This window comes from Tachyglossus aculeatus, chromosome 17, assembly GCF_015852505.1.
Source record: "Tachyglossus aculeatus isolate mTacAcu1 chromosome 17, mTacAcu1.pri, whole genome shotgun sequence".
NCBI classification, from domain to species: Eukaryota; Metazoa; Chordata; class Mammalia; order Monotremata; family Tachyglossidae; genus Tachyglossus; species Tachyglossus aculeatus.
In genome coordinates this window covers 13290513-13317313 of record NC_052082.1, presented here as the reverse complement: position 1 = coordinate 13317313, position 26801 = coordinate 13290513, and the positions used below count along the sequence as shown (strand labels likewise).

The window sequence follows — 26801 nt, the reverse complement described above, 5'->3', positions numbered from 1 at the left end:
TTATTATTATTATTATTACAATGCAACAAAGTTTGTAGACATGTTCCCTGTCCACAACAAGCTAGAGGGGGAGACAGCCATAAATATAAATAATGTACAATATATAATTTACAGATATGTACAGAGAAGCAGCTCGGCCTAGTGGATAGAGCACAGACCTGGAATCAGTAGGACATGGGTTCTAATCCCAGCTCCACCACTTGTCTGCTGTGTTCCCTTGGGCAAGCCAGTTCTGTGCCTCAGTTACCTCATCTGTAAAATGGGGAATAAGAATTTCATTCAATCATATTTATTGAGTGCTTACTGTGTACAGAGCTCTGTACTAAGCACTTGGGAAGTACAAGTCGGCAATGTATAGAGACGGTCCCTACCCAAGAACAAGCTTACAGTCTAGAAGGGGGAGACAGACAACAAAACAAAGAATGAGCCCCAGACCTCGTAAATGGCATCCAACCTGATTAGTTGAATGCCCCAGACTGAGCCCCGTCCTTCCTCTCCCCCTCCTCCCCCTCCCCATCCCCCCCACCTTACCTCCTTCCCCTCCCCACAGCACCTGTATATATGTATATATGTTTGTACGGATTTATTACTCTATTTATTTTATTTGTACATATTTATTCTATTTATTTTAGTTTGTTAAGATGTTTTGTTTTGTTCTCTGTCTCCCCCTTCTAGACTGTGAGCCCGATGTTGGGTAGGGACCGTCTCTACATGTTGCCAACTTGTACTTCCCAAGTGCTTAGTACAGTGCTCTGCACACAGTAAGCGCTCAATAAATACGATTGAATGAATGAATGAATGAATGAGTTTGTATCTACCTCAGGGCTTATGGCCTGGCACATAGTAGGTGCTTAACAAATACCATTAAAAAAAATGCACATAAGTGCTGTGGGGTTGAGGGTGGGGCAAATACCAAATACCCAAAGGTCTAGATGTCAGCAGGCAAATATGTCTGTTTATTGTTATATTGTACTCTCCCAAGTGCTTAATACAGTGTTCTGCACACATTAAGCGCTCAATTCAATACAACTGAATTGAGTTGATGTGAGTTACCTAGGGAGATACGCCAGAACACAAGAGGGAAGGAAGCTTGCTTGCTGCTCAGACACAGGCCCGACCCAGGATGGACAGTAGCTGAAAGCCAAATTGTCCCCAAGGGGGTTGGGACATCTGGAGATTGGCCAGAGTGTTGTTTCCCCTCATGAACCTTTTCTCCGTGGCCCCTACTGGTCTACTCAGCTCATCCCCAGCCCTAGAACACTGATAGCCAGTTAGTGTCCCCTCCCTCTCGCCCCCCACCCCACCTTCCACTAGTTCATCTCTGGGCCCTGAGCCCCTAGCAAAGCTAAATCGGGCTTGACTGGCCATAGTGGCTGTACTTTTTCTGGGTGCTTCTTAGAGACGGGAGTCAAACTGAAAGAATCCGTGGCAGCAGCTGGAGAAAAGTGTGGAGGGAGGGGGAGAGGGAAGGAGTAGAGAAGGAGAGAGGGAAAGAGTGGATGGGGGGAAAGAGAACGGGGTAGGAGAGCAACAAAGGTTAGAGCATTTAGGTTTGAGATTTGGAAGCATTTAAAGAGCATGGAATGCCCATTATCTAACCTGAAAGCAGAACGAATCCTGGATACTGTGGACACAAATACAGTTGGCACAAACTGAAAAAAAAGTGCATGTGAGTGTCTTCTTAAGCCCCGGTAATCCCCCTGGGCAAAGAAGGATTAGACCCCCCCTCTTCAGCCCCACCCCCTTCTCCCCGACCCCTCGATCAAGAGAGGGAGCTCATTTTCTGTTTGATTCCTCAGCTGCTGCCAGATTCTGGGAGGAACCCATTTCCTCCAAAGAAGTGAATTCTCCCAAATGACCATGTTTCCCCCACCCCCTAACCGGGCCCACCTCCTTGCAGGAAGGTCTGTTTGGGGGGGGGGCAGAGGGAGGGAGGAAGAGTGCCTGTGTCCACAGAGGCAGAGAACCTGGAATCGACTTCAGCTCCCAGCCAGGTTGTGCCCTGGAATACCCGTGCCTGTTCCATCAACCTTGTCCTAGGATTCCTCCTCTCTTCCCCTCCAGAGCTCCCAGGTGATAGGGAAAACTCAGTGCCCCAAATTGAACTATGCCACAGGCAGAATCACACTTTCTCTGAGGCCAAGAAAGGCCCAACTTTAGAGAATCCATGGAAGTTCTTGCCACCACAGTGGTTCTGCTCCTCTACCCACTCTTTCTCTACTTCCTCTGCCACTTCCTCTGCCACCTCTTCCTGCCCAAGAGTAGGGGCTGGGAGCAGGAAGAGAAGATAGTCAATCATATTTATTGAGTCCTTTCTTTGTGCAGAGCTCTGTAATAAGTGCTTGGGGGAGAGTACAACTATTATAATATAGCAGGCACATTCCCTACCCATAGTAAGCTTACAGTCTGTGGGGCAGCTTAGACTGCTTAATTCAGAGCTGTCTCATGACACTGAATCCACCCGTTGGGCAAGGCGTGACGAACCGAAGATTGTGGTTTGGGAAAGAATGGGGAAGTTACCAACACACTCGGAGGTTTTGTAAAAATTGAGGGCTGATCTTTTTCCCCTCCGGCAATGTTGGGATCCCAGAGAAGCCATTCTCCTAGGCGCTCAGGTGACACCTGCTGAGATGGAGCCCCTTCAGGTGGATTATTAAAAATAACAATAATAATAGTAATTGTGGGATTTGTTAAGTGCTTAACTGTATGCCAGGCACTGTGCTAAGCTTTGGGGTAGACACAAGTAAATTGGTTTAGACAGGGACTCACATGGGATTCACAGTCTTAATAACCATTTTACAGATGAGGTAGCTGAGGTACAAAGAAGTGACTTGCCCAAGGTCACACAGCAGACAAGTGGCAGAGCTGGGACTAAAACTCAGGTCCTTTCAACTCCCAGGCCTATGCTGTATCCACTAGACCACGCTCTTCTCCGTTGTGGAAAACCACTGGCCGTCGATTGCCCTCCAGTAGTACAGGAAGTATATTTACTCTATATACTACAAAAAGAAACATTTCTCCTATTTCTCTCTCTCCCCTCCTCTTTCTCACCTTCCCCTTCAAGTCTGTACCTTTGAAGTGTTGCAAATAGTGAGCTTTCCTTGCTGGGAACTTGTGAACCTGTCACTCCATCATCACTGCCTGCACAATCCTCCACTCTGACTTCACTGAGGTTCTGGTTTGTCTCTTTGGACAGGGACACGCGTCTCGAAGAGGAGCCTGCTGAGACTGCGGTTCCCCAGGCCCTGGGCCCAGGGCTCCTTGGCCATGACCCCCAGCAGAAGAGAGCAGCATGGTCAGGAGCTGTAAAACTACGACAGAAGAACAGGTAAAAGACTTAAAGATTGTGTTAATGCAAGCTCACTTCCCAGCTGGGCCCCCCTGGCCTGGCCATATCTGCTCAGGCAGACTCTGCTCTACAGGAATTTTCCAGGAGGAAAACGTTCAGTTTTTGTCTAAATCTGCCTGGGGCAAAACCTAAGTTTAGTAGTAATAATAATGGTAGTCCCTGCCCCGCATAGGGCTCACAGTCTTAATCCCCATTTTACAGATGAGGTAACTGAGGCCCAGAGAAGTGAAGTGACCTGCCCAAAGCCACACAGCAGACAAGTGGCAGAGCTGGGATTGGAACCCATAACTTCCAGGCCTGTGGTATCCGCTCCAAGATTCTGTCTCCTGGGTGCCTTCCCAGGTGTTTAATGGATCTCAAGGAGTTCCAGAGTCTAAGTAGTCTGGAGGCAACATAGGGGTCTACAAGGAACAGCCAAACCCCTCAAAGTAGCTGTTGACACTGGCTAGTCTCTCAGGCCAATCAGTGCCAACGCCTGAAGATGCAGTCTCAAAAGAATCCAAAAAAAAATCCTTTCTGCGTAGCCTCAACCTAATCAATCAATCAATTGTATTTACTGAGCACTTACTATGTGCAGAGCACTGTTCTAAGCGCTTGGGAGGGTACAATGCAACAGAATTAGCAGAAACATTCCCTGCCCATAAGGAGCTGACAGTTTAGAGGGGAGACAGACATTTATATGAAAGATAGACAATGTGAAGACACACAAGTGGATAGAGCATGGGCCTCGGAGTTGGAAGGACCTTGGTTCTAATCCTAGTTCTGCCGCTTGTCTCCTGCATGATTTAGGACAAGTCACTGTGGAAACAGCATGGCTTAGTGGAAAAAGCACAGACTTGGGAGTCACAGGTTGTGGGTTCTAATCCCAGATCTGCCATTTATCAGCTGTGTGACTTTGGGCAAGACACTTAACTTCTCTGCACCTCAGTTACCCCACCTGTAAAATGGGGATTAATAATAATAATAATAATAATAATAATAATAATAATGGTATTGGTTAAGCGCTTACTATGTGCAAAGCACTTTTCTAAGCACTGGGGCGGTTACCGGGTAATCAGGTTGTCCCACAGGGGGCTCACAGTTTTAATCCCTGTTTTACAGATGAGGTAACTGAGGCCCAGAGAAGTGAAGTGACTTGCCCAAAGTCACGCAGCTGATAGCAGAGCCGGGATTTGAGCCCATGATCTCTGACTCCAAAGCCCGGGCTCTTTCCACTGAGCCACGCTGCTTCCCTGTTAAAATTAAGACTGTGAGCCCCACATGGGGCAACCTGATTACCTTGTATCTACCCAGTGCTTCGAACAGTGCTTGGCACATAGTAAGTGCTTAACAAATACCATCATCATCATATAGTAAGTGCTATAGTCTCCTTCTAGACTGTGAGCCTGTTGTTGGGTAGAGACCGTCTCTATATGTTGCCGACTTGTATTTCTCAAGTGCTTGGTACAGTGCTCTGCACACAGTAAGTGCTCAATAAATATGACTGAATGAATGCTTAACAAATACTATAAAAAAATTAGACCACGAGGAGGGCAGTCATCTTTTGGCTTTTCTAAGCATGCTGTTGCCACTATACAAGAATCATGAGTTGGGTGGTGCTACATATCGTCTTAAGTCATGGGGAAGCTGAAACCCTGAGCAAAGTTCAATTATGTAATGTATGGCTACGTAACTTATTAAGTGTTTAATATGTGCCAAATACCAGGTCAAGTATTGAGGCAAATTCAAGTTAATCTGATACAGCTCAGTCTTTGTTCCGCACAGTGCTCACAGCCAAGCAGGTGGACGGAACAGATATCCCCATTTTACAGACTAGAAAGCCGATGCACAGAGAGATTAGAACACAAGCTCCTAACTCTCAGATTCAAGCCCTTCCCACTACACCACAGTGCTCCTCGGCAGATAGGTTATGGCTGCCTACTCACTTTAATAATTGTGGCATTTGTGAAATTGCTTACGAAGAGCTGCAGTAGATAAGATACAATCAACTCAAACACAATTTCTCAATCATTCTACTAAGCACTTGGGAGAATACAGCAGAAGTAGTAAGCACCTTCCCTTCTCAATAACAAGTTTACAATCTGGAGGGTGAGGTTGAGATAGTCCTGTCTCACATAATAATAATAATAATGGCATTTATTAAGCACTTACTATGTGCAAAGCACTGTTCTAAGCGCTGGGGATTACAAGGTGATCAGGTCATCCCAAGGGGGGCTCACAGTCTTAATCCTCATTTTACAGATGAGGTAACTGAGGTACAGAGAAGTTAAGTGACTTGCCCAAAGCCACACATCTGGCAATTGGCAGATCCGGGATTTGAACGCATGACCTCTGACTCCAAAGCCCGTGCTCTTTCCACTGAGCCATGCTGCTCACATGTGGCTCATAGTTCAAGAGGGAGGGAGAACAAGCATTTCTCCAATGATTGACAGGTGAGAAAGCTGTCGGAGGGGTTAAGTGACTCACCCAAGGTCACACAGCAAGTGGTAGAGCTGGGATTAGAACCCAGGTCTCCTGACTCCCAGTACTATTCTTTTTCCACTAAGCCTATACCGCAAAAGCACAGAGAGTAGGGAACTGCTTGTTACTCATTTTTCAGATAGGCGGCATTCTGGATGGGAGAGAGAGAATGCTTTCTGGTCAGACAGAATAATAATTATAGTAATAATCATGGTATTAAACGCTTACTATGTGCCAAGCACTGTACTCAGGGCTGGGGTAGATCCAAGATAATTAGGCTGCACACAGTCCTTCTCTCACATAAGGCTCACAGTCTAAGTAGGAGGGAGTAAAATTAAATGTCCATTTTACAGATGAGGAAACTGAGGACCAGAGAAGTTAAGTGACTTGCCCAAGGCCACACAGCAGTTAAGTCGGAGAGCCGGGTTTAGATCCCAGGTCCTCCGACTCCGAGGCTCGGGCTTTTTCCCTAGGCCACGCTCTTTCTCAAAACCCAGTGAAGGACAGTGTTTTCCAGAGCCAGTAGGCAAAACCAGCCAGCACGGGAGTTTCCAAGATCTTGTTTGTTTTATTTTTTGTGGTATTCGTTAAGCACTTTCTCTGTCCTGGAGGCTATTTTAAGCACTGAGGTAGCTACAAAGTAGTTAGGTTGGACACAGTCCCCTTCCCACATGGGGCTCACAGTCTTAATCCCCAGATGAGGTAATTGAGGCACAGACAAGTGAAATGACTTGCCTAAGGTCACACATCAGACAAGTGGCAGAGCTGGGATTGGAACCCAGGTCCTATGGATACCCAATCAATCAATCAATCATATTTATTGAGTGCTTACTGTGTGCAGAGCACTGTACTAAGCGCTTGGGAAGTACAAATTGGCAACATATACAGACAGTCCCTACCCAACAGTGGGCTCAAAGTCTAAAAGGGGGAGACAGAGAACAAAACCAAACAAAATAAAATAAAATAAAATAAAAATAGAACAAAATAAAATAAATAGAATAGATATGTACAAGTAAAATAAATAAATAAGTAAATAGAGTAATGAATATGTACAAACATATATACAGGTGCTGTGGGGAAGGGAAGGAGGTAAGATGGGGGGATGGAGAGGGGGACGAGGGGAAGAGAAAGGAAGGGGCTCAGTCTGGGAAGGCCTCCGAGGCCAGGCCTGACCCAGGCCAGTGCTTTAGCCACTAGGCTCACAGCAGTACCTTAACTGATGTGAAAGTGCTTCACAAAAATGAAGGTGCTCTGCATTATTAATAGTACTGACATTTCTCAAAGACAGAGCAGGCTGGACGTGATCAATCAGTCTTATTGTTATTCTTCAGAGCTCCTGGGACTCGCCTTTCCTAGCTGTTTACTGCAGCGTCCACAGGAGACAAAAACCAGCCAGAGTGCTGGAAGAGAAAGACACCTTTCCCTCCTCCCCAACCCAGACTCCTCTACCCATTTCCCAAGATGCAGGAGACCAGGAGACCAGCTATGGCCACTGTCTAGACTCTTGCCCAGCTCAGCCATTCCGTCAAGTGAGGGACAGTTTCTGCCCATCCCGGGTCCAAAAAAAAGCCCCTGGAAGAGAAAAACACAGGGAAATTGGGCTTTTCCTTTCTCCCAGATTCCCTCTTTCCTCAAAGGGAAGTGGCGTGAAATTGGAGCAAGCGGGAAAGAATAGGGGAGGGACCAATTCTGAGACACCCTACCCCTCCCTCTGCATTCCAGGACTCTAGTTCTCTTGGCAACGCCAGCCAAGAGCGACTAATCGGCTCTGGTTTTCTCCTGGCTCTGCCCCCGTGGCAGGCGAAAGGCAAGATGTTGCAGGGTGGCATTCATGAAGACTTAAGTAGAGGGTTTCTAGCCCCCTTACCCACCCACCCTACCCACCACTAGCCAGGTCATATAGGAAATAATAATAACAACAACAATAAGAAGGCATGATGATTACAACATAATAGATTATTGACAAAATGATCATAATCATTGTGGTATTTGTTAAACACTTACTATGTGACAAGCCTTGTATTAAGCACTGGGGTATGTACAGTAGATAGAACACAGACCTAAGAGTCAGAAGGACTTGGGTTCTAGTCCCGGCTCGGTCACTTGCCTGTTGTGTGACCTGACCTTGGGCAAGTTACTTCACTTCTTTTTGCCTCAGTTACCCTATCTGTAAAATGAGGATTAAGACTATGAGCTCCATGTGGGACATGGACTGTGTCCAACCTGATTATTTTGTACTTACCCCAGTGCTCAGTAGTGTGCCTGGCACATAGTAAGCGTGTAACAAATATCATTAAAAAGAAAAAGTGCTGGGGTGGATACAAGCAAAATCAGGAAGAACACAATAAAGGGTCAGGGAGAGGGACAGCATGGACCTGTGTCCCTGGCTTTCTAGGAGTCTAGGTCTGGTCGTTCCATAATAATAATAATAATAATAATAATAATAATAATAATAATATTTGTTAAGCGCTTACTAAGTGCAAAGCACTGTTCTAAGCACTGGGGGATACAAGGTGATCAGGTTGTCCCATGTGGGGCTCACAGTCTTAATCCCCCTTTTACAGATGAGGTAACTGAGGCACAGGGAAATTAAGTGACTTGCCCCAAGTCACACAGCTGACAATTGGCGGAGCTGGGATTTGAACCCGTGACCTCTGACTCCAAAGCCCGGGCTCTTTCCACTGAGCCATGCTGCTTCTCCCTAGCCACTCTGTCCCCGGCAGCCAGGCTTTGGTGACTTTGTATTCATGTCTGTCTCTCCCTGTAGACTCTGAGCTCGTTGTGGGAAGGGAATGTGTCTACCAACTCTGTCATATTGTATTCTCCCAAGTGCTTAGTACAGTATTCTGCATCTTCTTTCATTCATTCATTCAATCGTATTTATTGAGCGCTTACTGTGTGCAGAGCACTGTACTAAGCGTTTGAGAAGTACAAGTTGGCAACATATAGAGACGGTCCCTACCCAACAGTGGGCTCACAGTCTAGAAGGGGGAGACAGAGAACAAAACATATTAACAAAATAAAATAAATAGAATAAGTAAGCACAAATAAAATAGAGTAATAAATTCATACAAACATATACGTATATACAGGTGCTGTGGGAAGGGGAAGGAGGTAAGGTGGGGAGATGGGGAGGGGGAGGAGGGGGAAAGGAAGGAGGGGGCTCAGTCTGAGAAGGCCTCCTGGAGGAGGTGAGCTCTCAGTAGAGCCTTGAAGGGAGGAAGAGAGCTAGCTTGGTGGATGTGCGGATGTGCATACTGTAAGCAGCACTCAATAAATACAATAGATCAATTGATTTCGGACAGCAAGAGAGGCCTGGAGTCGAGGAAGGAAGAAGGAGCTGGAAGTTTCTTGTTCCAGGAGGGAATAGCTTCTGGCAGGGTGGAGGTGGAGGCGGGCAGCTGGAACCCTCTTTGAGCAGCCCCCAAGAATAATAATAATAATAATAATAATAATGGCATTTATTAAGCGCTTACTATGTGCAAAGCACTGTTCTAAGCACTGGGGAGGTTACAAGGTAATCAGGTTGTCCCATGTGGGGCTCACAGTCTTCATCCCCATTTTCCAGATGAGGGAACTGAGGCCCAGAGAAGTGAAGTGACTCACCCAAAGTCCCCCAGCTGACAATTGGCGGGGCCGGAATTTGAACCCATGACCTCTGACTCCAAAGCCCGGGCTCTTTCCACCGAGCCACGCTGCTTCTCCGGTGTCTCTTGGAGACGGGGCTTAAACTGCTGCCAAGGATCAGAAAGCATGGCGTCAGCGAGACCCTGATCGAGAACAGCGCTCGAGGCCGGATTACCTTAAAATCCCAGATCGGATTTTTAAATGCGGAAACCAAATTGGTGTCTACAGCCCAGTTCCAGTTTAGAGTTGGAGGCAAATGGACCGGGCTTGCCACCCAGCTCGATTTGTTCCCAAACCCAGGACCACCCAACTGCATGCTCGCTGCTGCTACCGGGCTTGGAAAAATCAGGGTCTCAGTAACCTTCACCCCCAAGGTCCAGAAACCCCCAACCCAGCACATAGAATGCAGCGTGACTCAGTGGAGTCAGAGGTCATGGGTTTAAATCCCAGCTCCGCCAATTGTCAGCTGTGTGACTTTGGGCAAGTCACTTAACTTCTCTGTGCCTCAGTTACCTCATCTGTAAAATGGGGATTAAGACTGTGAGCCCCACGTGGGACAAGCTGATCACCTTGTATCCTCCCCAGCGCCTAGAACAGTGCTTCGCATAAAGTAAGCGCTTAACAAATGCCATCATCATCAGTGCATATCTGGAGAGTGAATAAAACTGATTCACTAGCAAACAACCAAATTCCTTCATTGTTCTCCCTCCCATCACCCTCTGCTTCTAAGCTCTTTGTGCACTGGTTAGTGGTCTCTGTATCACCCCCAATCCAGGTCCTCTGACTCACAAGCCCATGTTCTTTCCACTAGACCACACTGCTTCTCTGCTCAGAGTGCCCAATCCTCTCTCCCAAGCAAACCTTTGACAGGAACAGTTCCTCAAACCTCTGTGCCCAAATTCTCCTGGAACATTCTGGGCCAGGCAGGGTAGCATCAGTATGAAAATGCCCTAGCCCCCACCCAGCTGGTGAATTAGCAATACCCCATCTGCAGCACCCCTGAAGGGGCTCTGAGCTAGACCCTTCACAGAACAGGGAGTGGCTCTCAAGGACTGAGGCTGACATTCTAGGCCTCAATCTTAGGCCACGATAAACCCAGACTGGTTCTGTCAACACCATTCAGTCAGCCGGGCTCCTGGAGCAGACAGTGGAGACAGAGTCCCAGGTGGCCCCTGGGCTGGACAGAAAGTCTGCCCTGCCACCCTGAAAGTGCCTCTCTTAACCAGAACCAAGCAGCCACTCGTAGCTGCCAAAGAGGCCCAACCAGCTTGTTGAATTTCCTCTTCTAGTGCCAGAGATTTGCAGCCGAAGCTGCCCTGCTGGAAGCTTTATAAAAGCACCCTGCCTGCTTCTGCAGATGGTATCATTTTTGGTGTGCGGGGGAGACCGCTGACGCGACTAGAGGGCAATTAAAGGAAATGCTTCTGATTTTTATCAAAAGCATTTTGCCAGCAAGCGATTTCTCCTCTTCCCTTTCCCCAATTCTGCCCTTCTCCAAGAGTAGAACAAATGGCCCGCTTCTCATTCGGGGCTGGAAGGGAGGTTCCAGCTAGCCCTTTCCCTAAGAAAGAGCATGGCCTAGTGGACAGAGCACGAGTTTAAGAGTCAGAAGGATCTGAGTTCTAATCCTGGCTCCATCACTTGTCTGCTACGTGACCTAATAATAATAATAGTAACTGGGATATTTGTTAAGCGTTTACTAATGCACCAGGCACTGTACTAAGCTCTGGGGTTGGTACAAGCTAATCAGGTTGGACCCAATCCCTGTCCCACATGGAGCTCAAGGTCTTAATCCCCATTTTACAGATGAGATAACTGAGGCACGGAGAAGTAAAGTGACTTGCCCACAGTCACATAGCAGACAAGCGGCAGAGCAGGGATTAGAACCCAGGTCCTTCTGACACCCAGACCCATGTTCTGTCCACTAGGCCACACTGCTTCTCTGATAATTATTATGGTATTGACCTCATCTGTAAAAAGGGGATTCAGACTGTGAGCTTCATTCATTCATTCATTCAATCGTATTTATTGAGCTCTTACTGTGTGCAGAGCACTGTACTAAGCACTTGGGAAGTACAAGTTGGCAACATATAGAGACAGTCCCTACCCAACAATGGGCTCACAGTCTAGAAGGGGGAGACAGACAACAAACAAAACATATTAACAAAATAAAATAAATAGAATAGTAAATATGTACAAGTAAAATAGAGTAATAAATCTGTACAAACATATATACAGGTGCTGTGGGGAGGGGAAGGAGGTAAGGCGGGGGGTAGGGAAGGGGGAGAGGAAGGAGGGGCTTCAGTGTGGGAAGGCCTCCTGGAGGAGGTGAACTCTCAGTAGGGCTTTGAAAGGAGGAAGAGAGCTAGCCTGGCGGATGTCCGGAGGGAGGGCATTCCAGGCCGGGGGTCGACAGCGGGACAGGCGAGAACGAGTCACAGTGAGGAAGTCAGCGGCAGAGGAGTGGAGGGTGCGGGCTGGGCTGTAGAAGGAAAGAAGGGAGGTGAGGTAGGAGGGGATAAGGTGATGGACAGCCTTGAAACCGGGAGTGAGGAGTTTTTGCCTGATGCGTAGGTTGACTGGTAGCCACTGGAGATTTTTGAGGAGGGCTTCATATGGGACATGGGCTGTGTCCAACCTGATTAGGTTGTATCTTCTCCAGCACATGGTACAGTTCCCGGCACATAATAAGCGCTTAACAAATACCACCAAAAAGGGTCACACCAGGACAGCCTCTGAGAGCAGGAATCAGGTCTTAACTGGCCAGCTTAGCGGGCTGCTGGGAATGGGACTACCTCGGTGACTCACTAAGCCCATAGAGCCCTGGGCAGCTCAGACCATCAGAGAAGCAAGATATGGAGCTGCTGGGAAGTCTGTACAACCTGGGAAAAGGCAGAAAGGAGAAGGGTAGGAAAGAGATGACCTTGTATCCACCTCCGTCCGAGTTTGACGTCAGCCTGGCCAGAGATTTGTTGACCAAAATGCTGATGCTGGCCACAAGGTAACTTCGGCCTGTTTCTTTTCTCCCCACTCACTCTTGTCTCTGAGTATCAGGGAGCCCCTGAGCACGTTTCAGAGCTGAGGGGCTCCACTCTGATCCGTGATGACTGCCACCAGGGAGGATTGGGAAGCTCCAAAGTTTTGGGGTGGGCCCGGCCCAGTCCCTCTAGGGAGTAAGCTTGTTATGGGCAGGGAACGTGCCTGCTAATTCCGTTGGTTATGTCATACTCTCCCAAGCACTTAGCACAGTGTTCTGTAGATGATAAGCACTCAATAAATCTGATTGATTGCTCTCATCTGCGGGGGTGGGGGGTCCTCTCCTGAGCAACCAAACACTCTCCCTGCATCTGCATGGCACAGTGACCCTCCTGAGTGTTGAATTTCATGTAGAGTATTGAACTTGAACCAGCAAAGACTTTGCTGCAGAACCGCTGTTCTCTCCCCCTGCAGCCTGGAGAGCAGAGTGGGTTTCCCTTGGGGAATTTCAGAGAGGCTCTAGAAGGCAGCAGGTTCACTTTCTCAGATTCCAGGGAAAGTAGTCATTTGGCTCGTGAGCCCCAGAGACTCAGTTCAAGAGTCAAAATGACCCCGGATGTGCAACAAAGAATCCCTGACAGTGGCCGGAAACTCACCATCACCTCTTTCTCACTGTGGCTTTAGCTGCGCCGGGCTCAGAAGCTGGATGTGTCCAGCACTTTCTCCTTATTTGCAGTGATGAGGGTTCGGTCAGTTAACGTTCCGGGAGGCCCAAATAAAGACAGGCATCTTCAGGGCTCTCCAGAACTGCTATTTATGTTCGTTGCCAGGGTGGCTGGCTTGTCTCTGAATGACTCCCGACCTGCGGACTCCCGGAGCAGCTCTGGGATAGGGATTTGGAAGCTGGTTTTTCAGGTTCATGCTTGGCATTTTTCACTTGAACGTGAAGCGGAGGGCAGTCTGCATTCTTTTCATTCTCGCTGTATTATTCTCCCCACAGCATTGCGCTCTGTGGCTAGGATTTCTTCCCTCTTCTTTGACTTATTGTTCCCCGTGGGAACCCAGTGGTTGGATCTGCAGCCTGACTTGTTATTAGAAGCAGCATGGAGTAGTAGGTAAAGCACAGACCTGGGAATAAGAAAGTCCTGGGTTTGAATCCTGCTCTGCCATTTGTCTGCTGTGTGAACTAGGGCAAGTCACTTCCCTTCTCTGTGCCTCAGTTACCTCATCTGTAAAATGGGGATGGAGACTGTGAGCGCCACGTGGGACAGGGACTGTGTCCAACCTGATTTGCTTGTAGCCACCCCAGCACTTAGTACAATGCCTGCCGTATAGTAAGCGCTAACAAATGCCATAATTATTATTATTGTTGTTGTTATTGGGAGCGGTTCCCACCCAAGCTTCTGCTAAGTTTCAAAATGCCTCAGGGCCAAGGGTTTCCACTGTGGCATCAAAGGTTCTCAGCATGTTTGTTTGCATTTATGTGGATTTCAAAATATGCATGCCTGCAGCCAGAATGTAAGATTTCCCACCCGACTGTGAATGTTTGAGTTGTAGTCCATCTGCCTCCCTTCTTGATTTCTTATCCAGATAACAGTCTGTCTTCATCTTCTCAAAGATTAGCATTGATTACAATTTTCAGCCATCTGTGGCTTCTTCTGCCCCTGCAAAAAGTTGTTGTTATTATCATTATTAGTTGTAGTATTATTACTATTAGTAGTAGTATTATATAGTAGTAGTACAGTGCCTGGCACATAGTAAGCACTTAACAAATACCAGAATTATTATTGTTATTTGTTAAGTGCTTACTGTGTGCCAGGCACTGCCCTGAGCACTGGAATGCCTACAAGAAAATCGGGTCAAACACAATCTGTGTCAAATATGGGGCTCCCTATATAAGGGGAAGAACAAGAGACCCAGCAAAGCACTTCCTTTTTCTGGGAGAGTCATGAGCAAAAACAGTACCTTGAACAGATGAGAAAATTTAGGTTCTCCCTGGCTCGTTAGCAGGGAACACTGTTCATTTACCTTGACAAGCTTCTTAGCTACGCTCTCACTTTGCCAAGTATTACTGGGGAATCCAGGGGCCAGTCTTAGAGGGAAATTAGATGAGGGGTCGGGACAGTGCCTGCTTTTCGGAGAATTCGTCGGGAAGACATGGCTTTGGGTGAATTCCGGCTGTGGTTTGGGACCCCCCAACCCCAGCTATGGGCAGACTCCCGCCTGCCTGTTGACAGTAACGATCATCCTTCCAGTCCCGGAGACTGGCAAACACTTCTCTCCCCAAGCCTTCTGGGTGTTTCTGTTCTGATTGATAATAATACTAATGATGGCATTTGCTAAGCACTTACTATGTGCTCAGCACTGTTCTAAGCTCTGGGGCACTGTTCTAAGCACTGGATGAGTCCTTCTGGTCCCTGAACCAGTGAAATTCTGAATCCCCTTATGTCAGGGTCCTCAGAAGGGTTGGACAGATGGCTAACAGCCACAGGGAGATTCAAGACCAAGTGAGGTTAATTTGTATGTACCCCAGTACTTAGAACAGTGTTTAGCACACAGTAAGAGCTTAACAAGTACCATAATTATTTATGGGGGTTTTGGGAGAAGAAAATTAGCTGTAGAGCCAATTCTACCATTTGTTTATCTTGTCCTCTAGACTCGTTGTGGGCAGGGTACACATCTACCAGCAGACTTGTCTACCAACTCTGTCGTATTGTTCACTCTCAAGTCGAAGTACAGTGCTCTGCACAGAGTAAGCAAACAATAAAAACCACAGATTGATCGATCGATTGATTAATTGTCCAGAATCCCTGCAGTTTAGGGGACGACCCTGACTTTCATACCAGACTTCTGATCTCTAGATTTCTAACACATGCGGCAAGAAGAGACGTGACCCATGAGAGCCGCAGAAGGGCTTTCCAGCCTTCTTCCTTGTCGCTCTCCGGCCCCCAGATCTGGTGGTCAGGATGGAATTGCCCTCCCTCTGCCCATCCGCCAAGCTAGCTCTCTTCCTCCCTTCAAGGCCCTGCTGAGAGCTCACCTCCTCCAGGAGGCCTTCCCAGACTGAGCCCCTTCTTTCCTCCCCCCCTCGTCCCCCTCTCCATCCCCCCGTCTTACCTCCTTCCCTTCCCCACAGCACCTGTATATATGTATATATGGTTGTACATATTTATTACTCTATTTATTTATTTATTTATTTATTTTACTTGTACATTTCTATCCTACTTATTTTATTTTGTTGGTATGTTTGGTTCTGTTCTCTGTCTCCCCCTTTTAGACTGTGAGCCCACTGTTGGGTAGGGACTGTCTCTATGTGATGCCAATTTGTACTTCCCAAGCGCTTAGTACAGTGCTCTGCACATAGTAAGCGCTCAATAAATACGATTGATTGATTGATTGATTGATGGGCTGGGAGTAAGATCTGGCCAGAGCTGAGTTGTTTGGATCATCCTGTCCATGGGCAGGGGTCAGGGTGCTATTTGGGAGGAAGTTGGCCTCACAGTAATAATAATTGGGGTATTTGGTAAGTTCTGACTATGGGCCAAACTCTGTACTAGGCACTTGGGTAAATACAAGTTAAGCAGATTGGACACAGTCCCTACCCTGCCCGAGCCTCACAGTCCAAGGAGGGAGAGAGAATAAACATTTAACCCCCATTATGTAGATGAGGAAACAGAGACACATAAAATTAAGTGACTTACCCGAGGTGTCACAGCGGGCACAGTGGTGGACCTGAGATTAGAACCCAGGTCTTCTACTCCCAAACTTTTTCCACTTGGTCATGCTACTTCTGCCTTTCATTATCATTAGTGGTATTTATTGAGTGCTTACTGTGTGCAGAGCACTGTACTAAGCACCTGGGAGAGTACAATATAACAGTGAACAAATACGTTCCCTGCCCACAAAGGGCTTACAATCTAGGTTGGGTGGGGGAGACAGACATCAATATAAATTTAAAAAATTACAGATATGTACATAAGTGCTATAGGGCTGTGAGTGGGGAATGAATAAAGGGAGCAAGTCAAGGTAATGCAGAAGGAGTAGGAGAAGAGAAAAGGAGGCTTAGTCAGGGAAGGCTTCTTGGAAGAGATGTGCCTTCAATAAGGCTTTGAAGAGGGGGGAGGTAATCATCTGTCAAATATGAGAAGGGAAGGAGTTCCAGCAAGGAGTCAACTCTGAATCTGGGATCGCCCCATGTTTATTAGGGATCCCAGCAGTCTGTGGGAATTTCTCTGTTGACTTGTTCTCCCTCATCTTACCAGAAGCTGGGGGTCAGGGGAATTTCTGGGATTCCATGGCTAAGAAGAGCTGCTTGCTAGGGGCAAGAGGAGAGACAGACTCCATCTCTCTCCAGCAAGAAATGAGCCCGTCAGCACTTAAAGTCTCTGGTAGCCACGGAAAGCGACTCGGGGTTTGGTGAGATCATCTGGAGGCTGAGGGAGTGACATCACTTGTCCTTTGGGAAAGCCAATTTCATCAGCCCCACCATCCTACAGGACTGGATTTCCTTCTTTTGTGGCCCAGAGAGCAACAAAGGCTCTTTGTGTGAGTGATGCCTACAGGGGCAAGGGAGTTCGGTCAACTCAAACAGACCCCTCCCTTGCCAAGATTCGGGCACAGTGAGCTCCGAACCCGGCTGCTTTCCCCTCCCAGGGATCAGACACCACAAAACCTGAAAGTTTGTTGTGTTCTCCAACGGTACACAGGCTGACTTTCACCTCAAAAAATCTGCAGACTGCTGGTTTTTCCTTTTCTTGGGTAGCATGCACCCAAGAGAATGAGAATTCTTTCCCAAATGGCTCAATGGAAAGAGCACGGGCTTGGGAGTCAGAGGTCATGGGTTCAAATCCCAGCTCCGCCACTTGTCAGCTGTGTGACTTTGGGCAAGTCACTTAACTACTCTGTGCCTCAGTTACCTCATCTGTAAAATGGGGATTAAGACTGTGACAACCTGATCACCTTGTATCCCCCCAGCACTTAGAACAGTGCTTTGCACATAGTAAGCGCTTAATAAATGCCATAAAAAAGGAACAGGTGTCATCCCCTGTTTTTACAGATGAGGAAACTGAGGTCCAGAAAGGTTACAAAGCAAACAAGTGGTAAAACCAGTATTGGGCTCCAGGTCTCCTAACCCCCTAGAACAGAGAGGCTCTGAAGCAAGTTGGGGATCCAGAGACTTCTAAGCTAAACTCTAGTAGTGTGAGCCCACTGTTGGGTCGGGACCATCTCTATATGTTGCCAACTTGTACTTCCCAAGCGCTTAGTACAGTGCTCTGCACAGAGTAAGCACTCAATAAATGTGATTGATTGATTGATTGTGCAAAATCAGTATAGTTCCCCCAAATAGGTATGATGTCATCATATTAAACTGCTTCTCCTTGCCCGAGATACCGGAGGTATCTTGGTCACACCTAGTGAACTTCCATGGCCTGAAGGAACACCAAGCCCTCCCAGGCCCCAGAAAAAGGGAAGAGCTTGTGAGTCTCATCTTTTGTAAATGAAGAAATTGAGTCACTGCATCCAGGACACAGAACTAAGAGGAGAGTGATCAGAAGCAGTCATGGGAGCCACAAGCTCTGTAGAAGTTTTCCGGTATCTGGGCACCTGTTGGCTGGCTGTTTGGTGCTGAATAAAAATGTCCAGTGCCCTCCGCCCCCACCATCCCTTTCCGTGGCCTGGGAGTCGGGTGAGGGGGGGCCTGGAGACTGTGTCCATGAACGGATCTAACACTGAGGGCTCCTCTTCTGTGTCCCCAGGAGGGGTGAACCTGGGAGCCGTCCGCACTCCTGGCATTCCACCAAATGTGGAGAGAACCCTTCGGATGCCAGCATGATGCAAGTGTCGCAAGGCATGGTGGGCCCGCCCTGGCACCAGCCCTACCATTCCAGGTAAGCAGCAGCGCAGAGAGCCCCAGCAGGGTTCTGTTTCTGCCACGGGGCCAAGTTCCCAGAAGAGAACGTTTTCTTCCTTCTTTTGCCGAAGGCCTTCTCGCTCCCCCACCCCACCCCCGGATGCTCACTCCCAGGGGCAGGAACCAGCTCAAATCCCGTCTTTGAAGTCAGCCCCGTGTCGATGGGTGTGGGCAGGAGGGAGAAAGAGCAGGCTAGAATCAATCCAACCATTTGCTGCCACTTTAAGACTCCGTGGGGATCAGAGGTCTGTTTCTCAGGGACTTCATTTTAAAGGCTTTCACAGAGTCACAACCAGAAACCTCCACCTAATAAGAGCTGGTTTGCTGCGGGGGTGAACACTGAGATGTTGGCTTGACTGGGGCTTTCTTCTATTCAAAAAGGAAACTGCAGTCAATCTATCGATGGTATTTACTGAGCACTTGGTGTGCGCAGAGCACTGTTCTAAGCAGGCCCATGCTCTTTCCACTAGGCCACACTGCTTCCTACCCACTTCTCTCCTGCTTCCCCCCATCGGGAGCATGGTCTCTTGGGAAAACCCAGGGCTTCCAAAGCCTTTTTCCTCCAGCCTCTGCTCCCAGACAAGTGGGGAAACTGAGGCAGGGCAGGCTAAGTGACTTCCCCACAGACCAGTCCTCACCGAGGTAGCAGAAGTCCTGGGGGCTGCTAGCAGGGCATTACTGGGAAGTAGCTCTTCTTCCCTCAGGGAAACAAGTACTCTGATGTCTTTTGCCAAAACCCTCTGGGCCTGGGCTGGTTCAGTTCAAGATGGGTTGTGTCTGGGAGAGAGAGGGAGCAGGCCAGGCCCTTTCTCTACAGGAGAGGGAGGGAGGTTGGTGGGTGGTGAGGGACAAAGCCAGAATTGACTGCCTGGCTTTCTGACAACATTTCTGCCAGTAGTTGGTCTCCTTCCTAGCCAAACCCCACAGCCACCCACACTCTTGGTCACTTTGTCCCAGAACAGAGTAACCCAAACTCCCTTATCCCCATATTGTTTGGGGAAAGGAGCTGACACAGGGTGGCTCAAGTCTCTTACTTTTGTGGAAACGCATTAAGAGTTAAGCAGACAAAGACAATAGCTCCAGGCAACCAACACTGGGATCCCAGGGGGTGAGGGCCTGGCCAACTCTAAGACCCAGACTGCAGGAGAGAAGAGAAAGCCCAAATCCAACCCTCCTGCCATCATCTTGCCCCCTGGTTTACTCTGGGCTGAAGACAGTTCTGTGCCAGCGATGGCAACAGTGGTGACAGTAGTGACAGCCCTACTGAGAGCTCACCTCCTCCAGGAGGCCTTTCCAAACTGAGCCCCCTTTTTCCTCTCCTCCTCCCCAACCCCCCGCCCTACCTCCTTCCCCTCCCCACAGCACTTGTATATATATATTTGTACAGATTTATTACTCTATTTTACTTGTACATATTTACTATTCTATTTATTTTGTTAATGAGGTGCATATAGCTTTAATTCTATTTGTTCTGACGATTTTGACACCTGTCTACATGTTTTGTTTTGTTTAGTTGTCTGCCTCCCCTTTCTAGACTGTGAGCCCATTGTTGGGTAGGGACCGTCTCTATATGTTGTCGACTTGTACTTCCCAAGTGCTTAGTGCAGTGCTCTGCACACAGTAAGTGCTCAATAAATACGATTGAATGGAATTGAATTGGGGGCAGCTGTTCAGGAGGTGGCTTGTCCCATCTGGCCCGACAGCAACACATGCACACAAACACAACGTCCCACTCCGCACATTGTTATGTATGTTGTGAACATCACAATTCATCCCTTACAGCTCCCTCGCTGCCAATCAATCAGTCAATCCGTTATCAAACAAAAACCACTGGCTTGAAAGTGCTCCATCACCTTGCCCCCTCCTACCTCACCTCACTTTTCTCCTTCTACAACCCAGCTTGCACACATCGCTTCTCTGATGCTACCCTTCTCACTGAGCCTCGTTCTCACCTGTCCCGCCGTCGACCCCTGGCCCACGTCCTGCCTCTGGCCTGGAATGCCCTCCCTCCTCAAATCTGCCAGACAATCGTGCTTCCCACCTTCAAAGCCTTAATGAAGGCCCATCTCCTCCAAGAGGACTTCCCAGTCTAAGCTCCACTTTTCCTCATCTCCCACTCCCTTTTCTGTCACCCCAACTTGCTCCCTTTGTTCCCTCCCACCCCCCCACAGCCCCACACCACTTATATACATATATATGTATACATGTATACCTGCAATTTTATTTATTTGTTTTGATGTCTGTCTTCCCGCCTCTAGACTGTAAGCTCATTGTGAGCAGGAATTGTCACTCTTTATTGTTGTATTGTACTTTCCCAAGCACTTAGTACAGTGCTCTGCACACAGTAAGCGCTCAATAAATATGATTGAATTGAATGAATGAGTGCTCTGCACACCGTAAGCTCTTAATAAATACGATTGATTGAATCAATCAATCAGTCAATCAATGGAATTTATTGAGCACTTACAATGTGCAGAGCACTGTATTAAGCACTTGGGAGGGTACAATACAACTGAATTAGCAGACATGCTCCCTGTCCGTAACAAGCTTACAGTCTGCCCTCCCTGCCTCCAACCTTTCCCCACTGCAGGGTACATTTCACAGCGTGGCTCAGTGGAAAGAGCCCGGGCTTTGGAGTCAGAGGTCATGGGTTGCCAATTGTCAGCTGTGTGACTTTGGGCAAGTCACTTCACTTCTCTGTGCCTCAGTTACCTCATCTGTAAAATGGCAATTAAGACTGTGAGCCCCTGGGGAACAACCTGATCACCTTGTAACCTCCCCAGCACTTAGAACAGTGCTTGTCACATAGTAAGCACTTAATAAATGCCATTATTATTATTATTATTTCCCCTTCTAGACTGTGAACCCCCCTTCTAGACTGTGAGCCCATTGTTGGGTAGGGACCGTCTCTATATGTTGCCAACTTGGACTTCCCAAGTGCTTAGTCCAGTGCTCTGCACACAGTAAGTGCTCAATAAATACGATTGAATGAGTGAATGAATGAAAATATTGTTTTTCATACGTCTCCCCGGTCCTCAAAAAGCCAAAGCTGGCTCAGCAAGGGCTAGGATAACAGGCCAGGGGTGGTCTTGACAAGGCTTCTGTCTGTCCATCTCTCCAAGGTTTGTGAGCAGGGTCTGTGACAGCAGGGGCATTAGCCATGGAAGCACCAGTCATAAAAATACACTGTGGCCTTGTACTTCCCAAGCGCTTAGTACAGTGCTCTGCACACAGTAAGTGCTCAATAAATACAATTGAATGAAAGAATGAATGAATCAGAGAACCTAGGTTTTAATCTTGGCTCCTCCACTTTACCTGTCATATGACTTTTAGACTGTGAGCCCACTGTTGGGTAGGGACTGTCTCTACATGTTGCCAATTTGTACTTCCCAAGCGCTTAGTACAGTGCTCTGCACATAGTAAGTGCTCAATAAATACGATTGATGATGATGATGACTTTGGGCAAATCACTTAACTTCTCTGTGCCTAGTTTCCTCATCTGTAAAATGGGGAGTCAATACCTATTCTCCCTATTGGGAGAAGCAGCATGGCTCAGTGGAAAGAGCCCGGGCTTTGGAGTCAGAGGTCCCGGCTCCACCAACTGTCAGCTGTATGACTTTGGGCAAGTCACTTCACTTCTCTGGGCCTCAGTTACCTCATCTGGAAAATGGGGATGAAGATTGTGAGCCCCCCTTGGGACAAACTGATCACCTTGTAACCTCCCCAGCGCTTAGAACAGTGCTTTGTACATAGTAAGCGTTTAACAAATACCATCATTATTATTATTATTATTATTATTATTATTATTATTATTATTCTCTCTCCTCTGTAGGCTGTGAGCCCCTTGTGGGACACGGACTAGTCTAACCTGATTATGTAATCAGTAGCCGTGGCTCAGTGGAAAGAGCCCGGGCTTTGGAGTCAGAGAGATCATGGGTTCAAACGCCGGCTCTGCCAATTGTCAGCTGTATGACTTTGGGCAAGTCACTTCACCGCTCTGGGCCTCTATTCCCTCATCTGTAAAATGGGGGTTAAGACGGTGAGCCCCACGTGGGAAAACCTGATCACCTTGTAACCTCCCCAGCGCTTAGAACAGTGCTTTGCACATAGTAAGTGCTTAATAAATGCCATCATTGTTATTATTATTATTATTACCCCAGTGTTTAGAAGCAACATGGTATACTGGAAAGAGCACAGGCCTGGGAATCAGCAGGTCACAGATTCTAATCCCGGTGCTGCCTCTTGTATGCTGTGTGATGTTGGGTGAGTTACTTCATTTCTCTGTCCCTCATCTGTAAACTGAGGATTGAGACTGTGAGTCCCACGTGGGACAGGGACTATGTCCAACCTGACTTGCTTATATCCACCCCAGTGCTTAGAATATTGTTTGGCACTTAGTAAGCGCTTAACAAAGCCCTTAGAGAAGCAGCGTGGCTCAGTGGAAAGAGCCCGGGCTTTGGAGTAGAGGTCATGGGTTCAAATCCCGGCTCCACCAATTGTCAGCTGGGTGACTTGGGGCAAGTCACTTCACTTCTCTGGGCCTCAGTTCCCTCGTCTGTAAAATGGGGATTAAGACTGTGAGCCCCACGTGGGACAACCTGATCACCTTGTAACCTCCCCAGCGCTTAGAACAGTGCTTTGCACATAGTAAGCGCTTAATAAGTGCCATCATTATTAGTAGTAGTAGTATTAAATACCATAATTACTAGTATTATTATTGTTAGTACATTGCTTTGCAGAGAGGAAGCACTTTACAAATAGGACATTCTTATTCTCTCTCTCTCTCTCTCTCTCTCTCTCTCTCACACACACACACACACACACACACACACCCTAATTAACTTGTATCTTCCCAAGTGCTTAGAACAGCGCTTGACCCCTAATAAGTGCTTAACAAATACCATAAGTATTATCATTAAGGAGATCTAGCTTTATTTCTATTTATTGTGATGACACCTGTCCACACGTTTTCTTTTGTCGTCTGTCTCCCAAGCGCTTAGTACGGTGCTCTGCACACAGGAAGCGCTCAATAAATACGATTGAATGAATGAGTGAATCTACCTTTATTTCTATTTATTCTGACGACTTGACACCTGTCCACACGTTTTGTTTTGTTGTCTGTCTCCCCCTTCTAGACTGTGAGCCCGTTGTTGGGTAGGGACTGTCTCTGTATGTGGCCGACTTGTACTTCCCAAGGGCTTAGTACAGTGCTCTGCACACAGTAAGCGCTCAATAAATACGACTGAATGAATGAATGAATGCACACGTACACAAAAACCACACACCACGGCCCCTCAGCTTGGCCCCCAGTTTGCCCAGTTGTGTTTCTGAGAGGCACCAGTGGCATCTAGTGGTCGGTCATCCCCCCAAAGCCACAGCAGCTCTCTCCAGCAGACCTAGAAAATACAACTGAGCAGGGAGAGATGATCCATTTCTCACGAAATTTCCTGGCGGAGAAAGACCAAAGGAGGAACCGTTCACTCAGTCATTCATTCAGCCGTATTTATTGAGCGCTTACTGTGTGCAGAGCACTGGACTAAGCGCTTGGGAAGGACAAGTCGGCAACGTATAGAGACAGTCCCTACCCAACAACGGGCTCACAGTCTGGAAGGGGGAGACAGACAACAGAACATGTAGACGGGTGTCAAAATCGTCAAATAGAACTATAGCTATATGCTCATCATTAACAAAATAAATAGAATAGTAAATATGTACAAGATTGAGAAGAATTGTGCCTAAGAATAATAATAATAATAATGGCATTTATTAAGCGCCTACTATGTGCAAAGTAATGTTCTAAGCGCTGGGGAGGTTACAAGGTGATCAGGTTGTCCCACGGGGGGCTCACAGTCTTCATCCCCATTTTACAGATGAGGTAACTGAGGCACAGAGAAGTTAAGCGACTTGCCCAAAGTCACACAGCTGACAATTGGCCGAGCCGGGATTTGAACCCATGACCTCTGACTCCAAAGCCTGGGCTCTTTCCATTGAGCCACGCTGCTTCTCCAATAATAATAATGCTGCCTAATAATACTAATAATAATGAGGATGGCATTTGGGAAGGACTTGCTATGTGCAAAGCACTGTTCTAAGTGCTGGGGAGTTTACAAGGTGATCAGGTTGTCCCACGGGGGGCTCACAGTCTTAATCTCCATTTTACAGATGAGGTAACTGAGGCACAGAGAAGTGACTTGCCCAAAGTCACACAGCTGACAATGGGCAGAGCTGGGTTTGCCAACCTGCTCACAGTTCCTCCAACTTGTCTATCTCACCACCAAACCCTCATCCACATCCTTTATCTGGTCTGGATCAATCAATCAATCAATCAATCGTATTTCTTGAGCACTTACTGTGTGCAGAGCACTGTACTAAGCGCTTAATAGTCCATAGTCTTCCATAGTCTGGAAGTCCCTCCCCCTTCATCTCTAACAGTCGACCACTCGCCCCGCCTTTAAAGCCTTGATTAATCCCTCATTTCTCCCACTCTTCCTTCTGCGTCACCTTTGCACTTGGAAATTCACCCCACCCTGAGGCCCACAACACTCTGTAATTTCTTTTAATATCTGTCTCCCCCTCTAGACCATAAGCTCCTTGAGAAAAGGGAACGTGTCTCCCAAATCTGTTGCATGTCTTGCATTGCTCTGCACTCAAGTGAGCCCACTGTTGGGTAGGGACTGTCTCTATATGTTGCCAATTTGTACTTCCCAAGCGCTTAGTACAGTGCTCTGCACATAGTAAGCACTCAATAAATACGATTGATGATGATGATAATAATAATAATAATGGCATTTGGTCAGCGCTTACTATGTGCAAAGCACTGTTCTAAGAGCTGGGGGATACAAGGTGATCAGGTTGTCCCACATGGGGCTCACAGTCTTCATCCCCATTTTACAGAAGAGGGAACTGAGGCTCAGAGAATAATAATAATAATAATAATAATGGCATTTATTAAGCACTTACTATGTGCAGAGCACTGTTCTAAGTGCTGGGGGGGATTCAGGTGATCAAGTTGTCCTACGTGGGGCTCACAGTCTTCATCCCCATTTTACAGATGAGGGAACTGAGGCTCAGAGAAGTTAAGTGACTTGCCCAAGGTCACACAGCAGACATGTGGGGGAGCCGGGATTAGAACCCATGACCTCTGACTCCCAAGCCCGGGCTCTTTCCACTGAGCCACGCTGCTTCTCTAAGCACTCAATATGTACAATTGATTGTACATATTGTACATGTAATTGTACATGTACATGTACATTGTGCATTGTGATTGTACATGTAAGCACTCAGTATGTACAACTGATTGATTGACTGCTTGATCCACTTACCTACTTCAAGAGCCAGAGAGGCAGAGATCCTGGATGCCGAATCTCGAAGGCCAGAAGGCAGATGAGACAGGTCTCACTGTGCATGGGGTGTCCCTCCCACTGCCCCTTACCAGCTTTAGAGTTTCTACTTTAGGGGTGGTGGAATTTTATTGTTCCAGCAGCAGTTACTGTGTGCATCTACTGAGTGGGAAGCAATGTGGCTCAGTGGAAAGAGCCCGGGCTTTGGAGTCAGAGGTCATGGGTTCAAATCCCGGCTCTGCCAATTGTCAGCTGTGTGACTTAACTTCTCTGTGCCTGTTACCTCATCTGTAAAATGGGGGTGAAGACTGTGAGCCCCCCCATGGGACAACCTGATCACCTTGTAACCTCCCCAGCGCTTAGAACAGTGCTTTGCACGTAGTAAGCGCTTAATAAATGCCATTGAAAAAAATGTACTGACCACTTGGGAGTATATCACAACAGTAATGATGAGTAGACTGTAAGCCTGTTGTGGGCAGGGAACGTGTCTACCAACTCAGTTGCACAGTGCTTAGAACAGTGCTCGCAACTTAGAACAGTGCTTGGCACATAGTAAGTGCTTAAGAGATACCATAATTATTACTGTTACTCTCCCAAGCATTTAGTACAGTGCTCTGCACATAGTAAGCATTCAGTAAGGGGGGTATCCCTCCCCCTTGTCCCCCTCTCCATCCCCCCCATCTTACCTCCTTCCCTTCCCCACAGCACCTGTATATATGTATATATGTTTGTACATATTTATTACTCTATTTATTTATTTACTTCACTTGTGCATATCTATTCTATTTATTTTATTTTGTTAGTATGTTTGGTTTTGTTCTCTGTCTCCCCCTTTTAGACTGTGAGCCCACTGTTGGGTAGGGACTGTTTCTATATGTTGCCAATTTGTACTTCCCAAGCACTTAGTACAGTGCTCTGCACACAGTAAGCGCTCAATAAATATGATTGATGATGATGAGTAAGTACCATAGTTGATGATGACATGCCAAGCACTGTGGCAGATTAAGGATAATCAAATAGGACATAGTCCCTGCCCCTCACAGGGCTCACAATTTAAGAGGGAGGGAGAGTAGCTATTGAACCTCCGTTTTGCCGATGAGGAAACTGAGATACAGTTTCCATCTTGCTCTCGCTTTCT

At 47.3% G+C, this 26801-nt stretch overlaps 1 protein-coding gene across 1 annotated transcript in view; it reads left to right on the top strand.

Annotated features, from left to right (window-relative positions):
* The window catches only part of SHROOM3 (shroom family member 3), an 83674-nt gene that overhangs the window by 36350 nt on the left and 20523 nt on the right, over window positions 1-26801 (top strand). Inside the window, exons 6-8 of the mRNA XM_038758789.1 lie at window positions 1901-2013; window positions 3197-3328; window positions 18169-18300. Coding sequence (XP_038614717.1) covers window positions 1901-2013; window positions 3197-3328; window positions 18169-18300 — 377 coding nt within the window. The remainder of the gene's footprint in view (window positions 1-1900; window positions 2014-3196; window positions 3329-18168; window positions 18301-26801) is intronic.